Genomic DNA, 13,793 nt, shown 5'->3' on the forward strand with positions numbered 1-13,793 from the left:
AAAGCTTCTTTAGAACTCTGCCCCTTACCTTTGCCATTAGGTGGTATAACAACTTACCCACTACCAGGTAGGATTATTTTGCTCCAGAAGCATTTAGAGGACACATCTCTCTCAAACTCCAGGAACATACTATGTTGCTCGGGTTTTTGTTACAAGAGATGAACATAAGTCAAAGAAATAAAGGGAGTTAGGCCAAGTGCATACTTCTGTATCTGCAGTACTCTCAGTTAACTGTGGACAGGAGTATTCCTTCACAGGGTGCTCCTGATTTCTTTTTCTCTCTGTTGCTCGGCTCATGTAGATGACTCCAGGGTTAAACATCTGGCTGTGGCTCTTCAACTGCTTTGTGACATTCAGGTCAGGGAGGAGGTAGGGAAACAACACACTGAGCACATTCCAAGGCAACTGAGGTCTTCCTTTAAGTGGGCAGGCTGATCTAATCATGGAATGGCACACAGTGTCAGGAAGGAAAGAATTTTAGCTAATAGAAATTTTGAAACATAGAAAAAGAACACTGATGTCAAAGGGAACTGACCTATGTCATCAGCACCAGATCCTTTTTGTCTGAATAATGTGACCCAGAACCATGCAACCTGGTATTTTACAATACGTACTAATCATGACAGAAAGACACATCACACAAGGGTTTCAAGATTAAATATGTATCTTGAAATAAATAAAAAACTGTAAGGCTGATATTTCAATGAATAGGACGTAATTTTAATATCTCTTAATACCAATGTCTTGCAAATTGTTTGAATCAACCAATATATCTAACAATCTGCTCGAAATGAAAAAGAATGAGGCTTGCATCTCTTCTTACTCAATCAGAACTGAGTATCAGGATTGATTTATGCTCATTTTAACTTGGGTAAATAAATCAAAGGGGATTCAGGCTCTAATTCCTTTATCTAAACAGAAACCAGTAGGAGGGAGTAATAAAATGCTATAAACGTCACTGAATGTGATCACTAAAATATATTTTAAAAATAAATGTTATTACTATCCTACAAGTTTTGTTTTCACTGTGCTGTCTTAGGCAAGTCTGTCCTGTATACCCTGAATATCCAAAATATCCATCGACATTTTTAATGTACAACCATAATGCTAAAGAAATATTTCTTCTTGATGCATACTGTGTAAATGTGAACAACAAGCTACATTGTGAGCTCACCATACATAAGAGGTTCCGGGGTAGATAAGCATCATCCCTACAGAAATGGTAAAAAGATTCATGACTTTACTTCAACAAACTTTTTCAATAAGAATAACACATTTAATCTTTTGAAAGATTTCACTTTACAGTAACTGGAATAATGACCAGAAAGGAAATTAGTATGTGTTTAGCCCAAAAATTCTCAAAGCATGACAGAATGCATCAAAAGTTTTAATTGTGATGACTTTGATACAGAAGCCATGTAAGTGACAGAGCCCTTCTATTGACTGTTAGAACAGTAATACACATATGATTGTCTTCAGGCCCCAGTACCTAAACAATACTGGAATTGGGGAAAAAAAAAAGATCTAGCTGAATTCCAGCTGGAGAGGAAAGAGAAATATAGAGCAGCATTCATGCATTTTATGGGAAAGATTGCATAGCTGGTTTAGAAAGAAAACGTCTTTTCATGTCCTTAGTAGTAGTTCTGTGCTTCTTTAACTTCTTCACGAGTTATAGATGATTATATTCTTCCATTCCATAATATCAGCCCATAGAATAAGTAAAATGCAAGACCCCCTTTGAGAATAAGGACACAGTTTTAACATTTGTCTTGGGAAGAAATGAATCATGTATGCAGTTACCATACATAAAAGGCAAATATTTCAAGTTTCATAAGGACATGACGATCCATAAAATATTGGTTGAAGGTAAGCACCAAACCCAGCAACTGCCATTTCGGTGACTGAAAGGCAAACCTGGGATGTGGTTGTCTTCAACACTGGGAGCTTGATCTTGACTGCAGTTCTTTCACCTAAGATCATTTCCACGCAAGATCCCCAGCTGCACAACACAGTGATAGAGGCATCTCATTATTTAAGGCCCATGCTTTCTTTCAAATACTCTTGGAAAAGTCACCAAAGCTAATCTCTCTGTCAATCTCTGGTTTGGTTTTTTTTTTTTGCACTTTTAAGAGCAGTATTAAATATTCATAAATATAAAAACTATGTGGAAATACCTTTAATAATATTCTGATTCTGACTGTTTAAAAAAAGAGAAATAAAAGAAGGAAAAAAAAAAAGAAAACGCACAACCCACTAAGCAACCCTCTTTGCCAGGATGCTTGGCCAGCAGTGAAGATAAAAATGCGACTGTTCCAAATATCTTGTAGATCACATGATGCTTCTGTCTCTTTGTGGACAAGAATTATTTCAGTACCTTCTGCTGAATTCTAAGAAGCCATAAGTAGAGGACGAAAGCCCCCAAAGTGCCTGAGATTCAGAAAGGCTGGACTGGCAAGTCATTTCTGATAACACTGGCTCACGGAAACATCTTCAGATTCTTATGTGGAAAGTACTGCAAAGGAAAGAAAAAAATTAAGAGATGTAAACACATCTGCCATTGTGCACAACATTTTCCTTAAAATACAAAAAGGAAGGCGCTGTGTAATCAATCTGAATCTCTTCTCCCGTACTCTCAGGAAGATTTAAACATTCTGGGAAAAATTTCCATCTTCTAAAAACGTTAGCTCCGGGGGGGCAAGGTCAGCACTGGATTAAATCAAGTATAAATTGACCTACTTGGATATACAGCACAGTCAAATGTTTCCCAATTGCACTTTTTGCTGTGGCTCAGCATTTGGGTTCCTAAACAAGTCAAATTAGGCAGATAATTTTGTTGTTTCTCTTGCTATGACCAAGAGATTGTTATCTCCTTTCTATTTGTACTGTGATACAGCCAAGCAGCGTGCCTTACTGCTGCTATCAGTTTTAAGAAAAACTCCCGAGCATCTTGGCAGGACAGTAAAAGATAATTTAGAGAGGGTGTGCTGAAAGCTCACTTTCACTAGGTAGTAATCTCTGTTCAATGTCATGACAGAATAAACCATATGTTTCGTTCTTTCTTGACTGAAAGCAGGAGAGAATTTTATGTATTTGTGTATGTAAATACTCTTAATTTTGATGCCTACACCAAAACAAAACTTTAAAGATTTGGAGTATTTGAAAGGCTGAAGAGTTCTGGATGTACAGGTTTTTCATTTTTGTTTTACAAAAACAATGCTCTAACTTAATTGCAGCTATTTGATTTGAATCAGGAATTCAGCAAAGGATGCTCTGTGGTATGCATTTGGAGGAGATAAAATTTTATGTCCACAGTGGTCCCTAGGAACTTTATATCTAGGAATTTAGTCAATCTGAGTGACACTGAAAGATATGATGTATAGAAGTCTGGCATACTAGCCTAAGTATTGCGAAAGCAAGTGTACAGTGACGCAAAGAGCTTACCGGCACCATGTTTTTAGAAAAAAAGAATTATAAACACCTTGTTCACAACTCAAGAAATGTCTAGAGCCCCATATTAATCCAAGCTCTTGAAAATTTAAGTCCCACATAGGCAATCTCTAGGAACTAGAACATCCATCACATTGTACGTGAAAACATTTTAGGCGTGACTCCTTAAAACAATCCATCCAAATCCACTTCACTGGAAATCTGTTTATTGGAATTTTTTTGTATTTCTATCAGAGTGACATTTTAGTCTTTGGAGACTAAGCTTTTTACTAAGAAGCAGATGAAATATTCTGTGAAAAATACTAACAAAAATTATTCCCTTCTACTGTTTTCTTGCTAAGCATCTCCTGCCAACTTGTCACTAGCTCTAATTTTAGTCCTTAAAAACTAGATAATCTGCATGGCGGGACAAGTCTTATGAGATGTACATTTCCTATAAGAGAGCTTCTGTCAACTTCAGCTTTAGGTAGGACTGGAGTCAGGACGTCAACTATTATATGGGTAAAGGCCCACAAAGGTTTCAGAAATACTGCATTTCCAATGACATCTTTTTGTTTAGTCTGTTGTTTCTCTGTCTAGTTCTGGCAGCTCCCAGGTGGTACTAATGCCATATTCTTCTCAAACTCCATTTCAAATTGTTATAGTGTGTTTCACCCTCAGGCATTCAAATAAGCTTAAACTTCCAGGATGATTTATAAAACAATTTCCTGTGGAAAACGCAACCAGTCTTGTAGAACAGAACACTTAGCTAGTGCCAGTTCAGAGTGCTAATACTTCTATTAAACTACAAGCAGCTTCTTAATGATAGCAATTTTGAGTGAAATAAACCTACTGGGATCAAATTTTCTGAACTAGCAACTGTCATTATCATTTACAGCTTACTCAAGCTTCCGGGATAACAGCCAAATATCCACATATCTTCTTCCTTGGCCAAAGATTAACAGTGTTTTCCTCTAGTCTTAAAAAAATTCCTCAACCACAGCAGTGCAAATCAAGCAACAGACTTTACTGCATCTTCATTTGCGTGACAGCAGTACAAAGCTTGCAAAGGCCGTCTGTAGGAGATTAAACCTACACAGGGTCATTAAGTAAAGGTTTGAGAAACGAGTGATGAGAAAAGGAAAATCAGTCAATGTACGGTGGATGAATTTTAGCTCATATCAGGTCATAAGCCTGGATCATGGTGCCAAAATTAATGCCTGCTGTACGTATTAAGTATGCACAATAATATGACAGCTTAAAAAAACCCAACAAATTGAGCTGTGTGAAAAAAGTGCTTCAAAAACAGAGTGTACATTGTTACAGGAATCTGGCCTTCCAAGGTTTTCTACAAACAGGGTAAAGAAGGTATTCCCCCTCAGTAATTTCATACTTCATTTTAATGATGATGAGATTTTACAGTTGGATAGTTCCCATTATAATAGTTCTCAATGTTTGTCAGAAGTCAGGTAAGCACTGGTCCCATGCAACAGAGCAGAGAGAACAAAAATGTTCTATGGTTTGGCAGAGATCACCTGCTGAAGCAGCGTCAGAGCCAGGGATAAAACCTAACTGCCTTGCATCCTAGATTTCCTACTCCTACGATGTGAAGGAGTGGCTTTTGGTGGGGAGAAAAGGCAAAGAACAGAATAAGAAATCCTTTACTACAAATAAACATCATCTGGAGTCTGGTAAGTGAGTGAACGTTTTCAAAAGGATCGCATACCAAGTGCCGGTATGGTATTCTAGGATCAGCTATTCAGAAATGCTGATTGCCCAAAGCTTTACAGCAAAGTCTCTGATAGCTGCAGTTATCCAGCATGTCCAAGTGCTCGCTGGCAATCATTTTCAAAAGTGGCTATTGCTTTGTTTCCCATGTGTTTGATTTTCATAGCTGCTAAGCAGCTGAAAGCATAAATCAATAGGAATTCCTTGAATTTAAAGTCTGAAATGCATTCAATTGGGCACAAAAAGCAGAGATATGCAAAACCAAATTAAATTATGACTGTCTCTGGGCATTGATGGGTTGGTATTTCTTCCATGCATCTGCTGAGGATTTCAAAAGGGACAATTTTGTTTAGATGAAAACACGTTTTCATATTTTTTTACAATATTAAGAAGATAGTTCAGGCATAGGTTTACCACTGCCATACAGGGTTGTTGATCCACTATTAAGACACTTTCTGTGCTTTGCATGTCCTGTATTATATTACATGGAGAAACTGCACAACCCTGTCTTCAGTTTGGCTGCACACAATCTATGGTTATCACTTAGAAGGACCATTACAGCTGAGACACAGAAAAGAGGAAAATGAGAAGCCATGAATCGAGAGGGAGATAAATTCAGAAAGATAAAAGAAAGCATTGTTTCATTAAATGAGTAGGTAATGTGTCCAAAGCTGTTATGGTATAATTGAACTCAATGAATAGGAACTGGGTTTTATGTGGTGAGAGATCAGCTACAGGAATTGCGCTCTTGCCCCATGTCACACGTTCTGTCACACACTAGCATGCATGGGGTACTCTCGGAGAGCACTGGTTTAGTTTCAGTCCCCAGTCAGGCCTTGGTGTTCCTGTGGTGGCACTAAAATTCAATGGATCCCATTCCAAAAGTCAAATCACTGTCTCCCTTTAGAAAGCAACAGTCGCACAGTATTTAAAAAATGACAGTCAGTGGCTCAGAACAGGAATTTCAATAACAACAAATATGTCAGTCTATGATGCACTGCATACAGCAAAAATATGACTAAGAATGTCGTCAAAAAATAAAACACCTTTACAGGCAAAAGGAACAGTAAAGGGCAATAAGGGAGAGGCATCAAGTCTTCCATACAGATTGGTTTGGATAAAACCAGTCTCATGACCTTGTCACTTTCTTTTCCTGCAGCTGCTAACTCTGGCTGAAACAGAAACCAAATCAGAGAAAATACACAATGTCTTCTCGGCTCTGAGACGTTTTCCATTAACACCCTCATTTGCAATATAATGACCCAGCTAATCTCCTGGACCCAAAAGGAGAGGGAAGTTACCATTTCCCTTGAAGCCAGGGATGGAAAAAATCTGCCTAAAACATACACATTGCTGCCTTGAATATCAAGGGGACATCTTGACAACACGCGTTCACCATGTCACAGACATGGATCAAAGTATGTGTGTTTAAACTAAGCAACTGGATGATCAGCCTTCCAATATTTGGTAGCCTGGTCCTTTGAGATTATCAAAGTTTTCAGTGATCCCTCCCTATTTGCTCTTTACCTAATCTATAACAAGCTCTGTACTTTTCACTTCATCCCTCTTTTTACTCATCCTTCTGTTGAGTACCCAGCACTCAGGTCCTTCCCCTCATTTCCTCAGCTTCCCAAAACATCACAAAATTGGAAAAGAAAAATAATTATGGCAGTCATTCCAATAGCTACAGTGACAAATGTTCCCCTCTGCTACTTTCTCAGGAAATGACTGGATTGCACAGCATCCTCAGCTTGGAATTCCCAGTCAGCAGTTTGCAAGCCTCTACAACGCAGCAGTAAAGTCAGTCATGGCACAGGAAACTCCTGAAACTACAGCGTCTGCTGAGTCTTCAGATCTGCCTTCAATTCTTCACATTTGATCTCTGCTCTCTACCAGATCTGTAGGTACAGTACAGTCTTTTCATTGATTAAGGGAAACTCTACCTGACCCCAGCAGCTTCTATATGGATAATAGCGTAAAGAAAACATTTTCTTAGCTGGAAATATATGTAAATAAAATATTAGAATACCTACTCAGCTGAGCCTCACTATAATGATGATACGTATCACGTTCTAAAAGAGTTTCTGCTGATACACTTGATTAGTCAAGGAATGCCTGATACGTCTCTAATGTATAAAAGACACCCACACTGACTTTGTAGCACATCCTCTCGAGATGCTGATGTTTCTCAGGGTTCATAGGAATCATGTCCTCACGCTTTATGGTAGAATCATTTTGTTATAACGTCTTTCCTTAGAAATTCCATTTATGAAAGAAATAACCTGTTCTGTGTTCTGTAGGACGCCTAAGTTCTTAAACACCATTAGCATTATCAGTCCAAATTTTGATCCATCTTAATTCTATCCTAATGTTCATCCTTATTTCCTATGAAAATACAGTTTATTCAATCAGTCTGACTATGAGCTTTGTTAATCCCCTCCCGTAACTTCTGAATCCTTTGGCAATTCAACAGCATGTGACTGAATGATGATTAAGTTTCTGCCAATTTCCTGCAAACAGGCAGCTGTGTAACAAAGAGTCTGTAAGTGCTCCACCTCATAGAAAGATGCAAAATAATTCCGCACCTTTCCAGACATCAGAAAATCTACATAGGTGAATGAGTCTTTGCACATTAACTGCAGAAAAAAAAATTGAAATTGTGCAGTATATTTGTAACAAGTACACAATATTTACACACATCCCTATTCAGAGAGGTTGGATCCTTGCTATAAGGCTTGAGAACAATATGAATTTGAGCTTATAATAGATCAAAATATTTTCCTCAAGAAACCACACAAACAAACTGGAAAAAAAAAAAAAAAAGGATAATTAAAAATCCTTGAGCTCTTACTCTTCAAGTTAAGAGAGACCTGGAATATGCCCTAGAAAAGTAAACTGAGTTAGGGCAAGAAGTCATTCTCTAGCCAGCTCTCTGGTAAAGTACTTATGTCTGACATTTCCTGTGTTACACTACACGGTGACAGCCTTAAAATATACCTGAAAATATGCATGAAACTATCTTTTTCTTAAAACAATACCTGAGAAAGTCTGGTGCTTTGGAAATCATATTTTCAAAATCTGCAAATCCTAGTTTCCCATCGCCATCCATGTCAGCTTCTTCTATCACTTTCTCGCAAACCAGAGTGATTTCTTCTGCTGTTAGCTCTTCTCGGGTCAGCTTATTGAGGGTTTTTTCCAAGTCTGATTTACAAATGAAGTTATCTGTGTTAAAATCTAAACAATAAAAGAACCAAAGATAAGATCACCATCAACTCTCATAGCTATTTACTCCAAACAAAAAAAGGGGTAGAGAAGCATCCCAATACAGTACCATAGATCTTAAAGGCATAGATTGCTTTAAGCTCTCTGGGAGCCATTTCACTGAGCACAGAGAACATATCCACAAAGTCATTGAAGCTGAGGCTCCCCTCTCCATCTTCTGAGAAAGATTCCACAATCCTTTCCCTGAAGGGATTCTCCTGTGAAAAACGATAGATAGATAGATAGATAGATAGATAGATAGATAGATAGATAGATAGATAGATAGATATATTTAATATTTGGAAGATCAAAAAACCTGCAGACGCCCTGTTAATAATTATCAGAATTTAATTCCACGGTTGGCTCTTCCAAAACACTTCTAAAAATTTACCTTTGCATGCTTCAGCAGAAAGTGTCAGCAGAACACGCTGCTGCATAGTACTGCTTCTCACCCAGATTTTCTCAGCTCCATTGCTATTCACTCTCTCTAAACTGGTGCTCATTTTGTTTCTCCTCTGTGGAACACGTGCTTTATAAATGTTACGGTAAAGGTACTAAGAGTGTGAGTTTTGCCCGTAAGAGGTTGCTGACAGGGTGTCAGACTGACAGGGTGAGGAGGGTTATGGCTCCTACGTTAAGAAGCTAGTACATAGGAACAGGGGATGGCAGGAGGGGAAGGGAACACAGAGACCAGCCTGGAAAGCCAATGAAACAACTAGGGACTTTATGCCTTCTGGTGGCACCTGACTGAAGGCTGGAAGAACAAATATTATTTATGAAACCACCTTAAAAAGTAAATATCTGCATTCCACACCTGATTGATGTGGAACCATCAATCAGCCATCAACCAAACTATGTCTGTTCACTAAGGATGCAATAGAAAAGTCTTTCATTTTCACTGTGATAGATGTCAGTGTCCAACCTGTGGTTGAACTGGCTAGAAACTCCAGAGTCTTAAATGAAATTTCGTCTCCACAGGAGATGATTCTAAGATCTGTTTCCAGCAGCCTACCAACCCAGCTCGTGACAAAGCTACTCCAAATAAGACAGTATTCTAAAACCACAAACACACAAGCAAGCATAAGAAAAGCTGCTTTAGTACTCTGAAGTCCAAAACAAATGTTTTTATAGTAACAAAACAACATCTTTCTCACAGCTATGTAAAAACTCAAGGTGAATTTGTAGCTATGTCTATAAAACCAGGAAAATCAATTCAATTGAATACGAATAAAACGCACAAACATCATTTGGGCTGTGAGCAGCATCTCATCAAAGCTGCTCTACAGATCTTATCTGAAGCCAAGACACTGATTAACATGTTGATCTCCTATAAATGTAAACAGCTTTGGTGGTGGCATATCATGTTCATTATTGTTAATATGCGTGCAGCGTTTTATTTGGCTTTAAAAGAAGGAGTATTATGAAAGCTCAGAGCTTAAACATATATACATTTAATTTCTTTTTTTCTGCAAGTTCAATTAGCTAACAGGTATTCATAAACCATCCAATTATTTTAAATGAAGTTTCATAAAACAGCTATATTTGAGAGGTAAATTACAAGAAAATGTTATTTTTCAGTTTAATTCTTTTTTGATAATTCACCCAGAATATATGTATCTATAGAACACATTTTCTGCATGCCTGTGGAGACTAAAAAAATACAAGCAGCATGTACAAAGCAGAGTTACATGAACAGATTGATATTTTATATTTATGTAGTATTCTTCATCTTAAAGGAACATAAAGTACCTTACAGGAATTGGGCTATGTACCACTAATACGCAGCTGCCTTTGAAGTGAAATTCAACAAGTGTTAAATGGTGTGCAGCAGCTTACAACAAGAGCTGAAGATAAAGGTGTTCAACTGAAATCACAGGGGGAACTTGGAAGCATAATGAAATTTGTCACCCACACAGAGATAACAATTAAGATACATTTAAAATAATGGAAAAGTTTTAAGGATTCTTGTTAAAAGACAAGCATAATATACAAAAGCTTCATTCCTCTAAGAGGAATGTGAGGTGTGACTGTGAACAGGGACATTTCAAGGCGTGAACTGATCTATACCACACCTACATACATTTGGCAAGTCATGTCACCTGGGAAATTTAAGAACAGATTTCAGTGGCCATGCCAGCTGGAACTTTAAGATACTTCTTCACAGAAGCTATACTGGCCATTCACATCCTCAGAGAGCATACCTGACTATCAGGAGGTTTCTATTTAATGATAACAAAGCACTCAGGATACATTAACCATCTAATGAGATGTCTTTGGGTCTTGCAGTGTGTTCTCCAGGACTTCTTCCATAGGAGAAATTAGTTGGAGTGTGCCAAAAGGCAAATATCCATGTAATGACAAACCATATAAGCATGCGCGTCAATCTTCTGAGGATGGGTGAGATCTGAGACACTGGAAGCATATTTCCCTGAGACAATCAAGATTCAAAATTCGAGAAGTAACCTTGACCAGAGATTTTAGCACCACTAAATGCCAAGATGTCTCCAGTCTTTCTGGCTGAGATAATGACCACGGCCACGGATAGGTGAAAGAGGGACCACAGAGCCATAGGCTCAAATAACAGCCCATTAAGGTAGTCAATACTAAATTCAAATTCTCCTGCAGGGTTTGATGATTGAAGTAATTCCACAATAGGCAGCACCCCTACAGATTTCAAAGGGTGGGAGATTAATGGGCTCACTGTGCTCTAAACTGAATATGTAAGGCTAAGCTCACTGTTCAGAAAAAGACGAAACCAGGCCAAATAAAAAATAAATAGAGTAGAAAAGAGGGATTCTTGAAAATAAAAAGACAACAGGCTCAAAAAAGCAGCAGGGTCACATCTCTCAAGAGTCTCAGAACGAAAAACAACACCACAGAATTAGCCAGATGGCTGAGAGAAAGTAATTGTAAAAGGATACGTAATGATCACTTGCATCGTGTGCACGGTGTGTAGAGGAGGTATAGCAGATGTGCATCTGTGGGTACTGCTAAGGCTAAAGTATCTGACCTGAGTGCTTGGAAATGTGCCTGTTTGTGGCACGAACATATGTACAGACACTCAGTGGAAAACAATTGATTCTATTATTTCAAATTCTCGGTTTGTTAATAAGCCAAAGTAACGTTCAGTTGGGCTGAAATATATGAAAAAGGCACACTTTCTTCCTAAAAAGCACATAACAAAATTAGTGTATCTGTTAAACGTTTAATATTAGAGAATGCTAAATATCAGAGCAGACGAGAAAACTTATTAGAAAAATTAACTTATTTATTTCTAAAATACGATATTCCTTTCTTTGCAACAAACCTCATCAGAACTAAGTGTCATGGTAACAGTTGTAAACTGACATCTTAGAGGCAGCATTGGGTAACAAAGAGGGAGTACACAGATGCAAATATCCCTATCAGCAGTGAATATCAAACCCGGGACCTTCTGCATTAGAAATGCTAGGCGTGATCTCTGTGACTGACTAAGTATATTGCAGTTGCATAAAATGAATTATCTATTTGGCATATCAGAGCTCTTGAAAACACAGATGAATTAACAATGAATTAAATGGACCGAAGCATACTTCTTAAGTAACTCTTTGCCAAATGGAACTCTAAAACCTAAATGAAAAATAAAATCTTTCCTCATATTGATTTCCTTCCTTTAACTTTCTCATATTATGTGTCTTCAGGCAGTATATCTCTGGTTTACACAATGGAAAGTATTAGCTTACCTTCGCAGATACTTTTCACATCCTTTCTGTAATTTCATTACCTCTACTCTAAAGAGCACAGATTAGGACTCCATCATATTTAAAGGAAAAGCCATGGGGGAAGGGAGTAAAGGGGAAAATGATACTGTTCCTTCCTAGATTGTTTTCCCCTAAGCACTAATTGTTTAGAGAAGAATCCTTTTAAAACTAGAGACTTACACTTGTCTTGTTAAAAAGCTTTTTCTGTCCTCTCACAACAAAAATGAGAGGGGAGACAGAAACAATAAAGAACTGTTACAGCTAAAACTCTGCTGCTTTGCAGATTGATGCTGCTGTAGTGTCTTGAGATAATCCACCTAAATGTGCCATCCATCTTTTTTAACGATCACTTTTGCTACTCAGATAATTGTGTTTCTACTCATTTTTGAATGTCATGTGGCATCTATTCCAACACACAGACCTAGAACACCATACAGTAAAACACAACCATTACTTTTCTAAGAAAATATTATAGGGTTTATTCCTGAGATTGCAGCTAAATCTTACCAAGTCACTTGTTATTTTCCCGTCCTCGACTTTCCATCACAGGCTCTAGGAAAGCACTGCGTTGTCCTTTTGCCCTGTCTGTTTTGCAGCTTGATGAATTAATTTAAAGCACTGTATCCTATTCTCACAAGCTAATGGCATTTTGGAAATAAGAGGCTGCAAGTAAAGCTGTAAAATAGGTCAAGCTAACTAAGCTGGAGAGGATGGACAGTCATTACAAAATGCTCCTCAGTTTTATATACACAGAAGCTTGATGATAGTTTTCTCTTTCATATTTGGACATAAGTCACTGACATTAGGGAAGGTATTTAAATGCACAAAGCAGTCTGCTTTGCAGACTACTAAAAGCCAGAATCCCTTTGGATGATTTAATCAGGACTTGTTCAGAACTGATCAGAAGCAAGCCTTTCTCAAATTTCAGGAGTTAATCCTAAAAAAGTAGAAACGAACTTTTATCAGACAAACATTAATATAAAAATGGCTAAGTTGTTCATTACCAGATCTCCACAGGAGAGGCTGGTGCTTTGGAAGGGAAGCATAATAAGTGCAACAGCAAATTGTTCCTGGAGCAGATAAAAGCACATAACTTTGTTGGGTTTTTTTTTCCCTTTTCTTCTTCCTCAAAATCAATAACTTTTTTTTCATGTGTAGATGATCATGTTCATGTAATCAATGTTCTCTGTAGTGCCTACAGGGTACTGATTAATAAAACCCTGCACAAACCAAGGCTAAGATACAGCTAAGCTGATATGTTTACGTTTTAAGAAAATGATGGTGTCATTCTGTCAGAAAGCAGAAATGTCAGTCAGTTCAGCAACGGGCTCACCTCTTTACTGAAGGCTGTGTTGGTCACAACAGCCAGATAACCAAAGATTCTGGTTGCATATGGAGTTGATTAAATATTACAGAACACAACAGTATATCATGGGAATATAAGGCCTTTTAACAAAAACTGATTCACTAACTATAGTAGGAAACCGCTGGCAACACTGGTAAAGACCATCAGGCAGGTACGGATTTGGGGTTCAATGCAGAGAAAATGGCCCTCACTTACTCCACTTGGAGGGCATACAGTTCATTGAGACACACAGTTAAAAAGGGGTTTCGGAGAAGCAAGAAGAGTGGCCTGAA

The 13,793-nt window shown here is 37.9% G+C and overlaps 1 protein-coding gene across 5 annotated transcripts in view; it reads right to left on the reverse strand.

Annotated features, from left to right (window-relative positions):
- Positions 1-218: 218 nt before the first annotated feature.
- The window catches only part of CIB2 (calcium and integrin binding family member 2), a 54,818-nt gene continuing 41,243 nt past the window's right edge, over positions 219-13,793 (reverse strand). For all 5 annotated transcript variants that reach the window (XM_054215558.1, XM_054215557.1, XM_054215552.1 and 2 more), the window contains 3 exons: positions 8,486-8,633; positions 8,193-8,388; positions 219-2,512 (listed from right to left, as the gene is read on the reverse strand). In XM_054215558.1, coding sequence (XP_054071533.1) covers positions 2,491-2,512; positions 8,193-8,388; positions 8,486-8,633 — 366 coding nt within the window. In that variant the 3' untranslated portion in view covers positions 219-2,490. The remainder of the gene's footprint in view (positions 2,513-8,192; positions 8,389-8,485; positions 8,634-13,793) is intronic.

The sequence above is a fragment of the Rissa tridactyla genome, chromosome 9, assembly GCF_028500815.1.
Source record: "Rissa tridactyla isolate bRisTri1 chromosome 9, bRisTri1.patW.cur.20221130, whole genome shotgun sequence".
Lineage (NCBI taxonomy): Eukaryota > Metazoa > Chordata > Aves > Charadriiformes > Laridae > Rissa > Rissa tridactyla.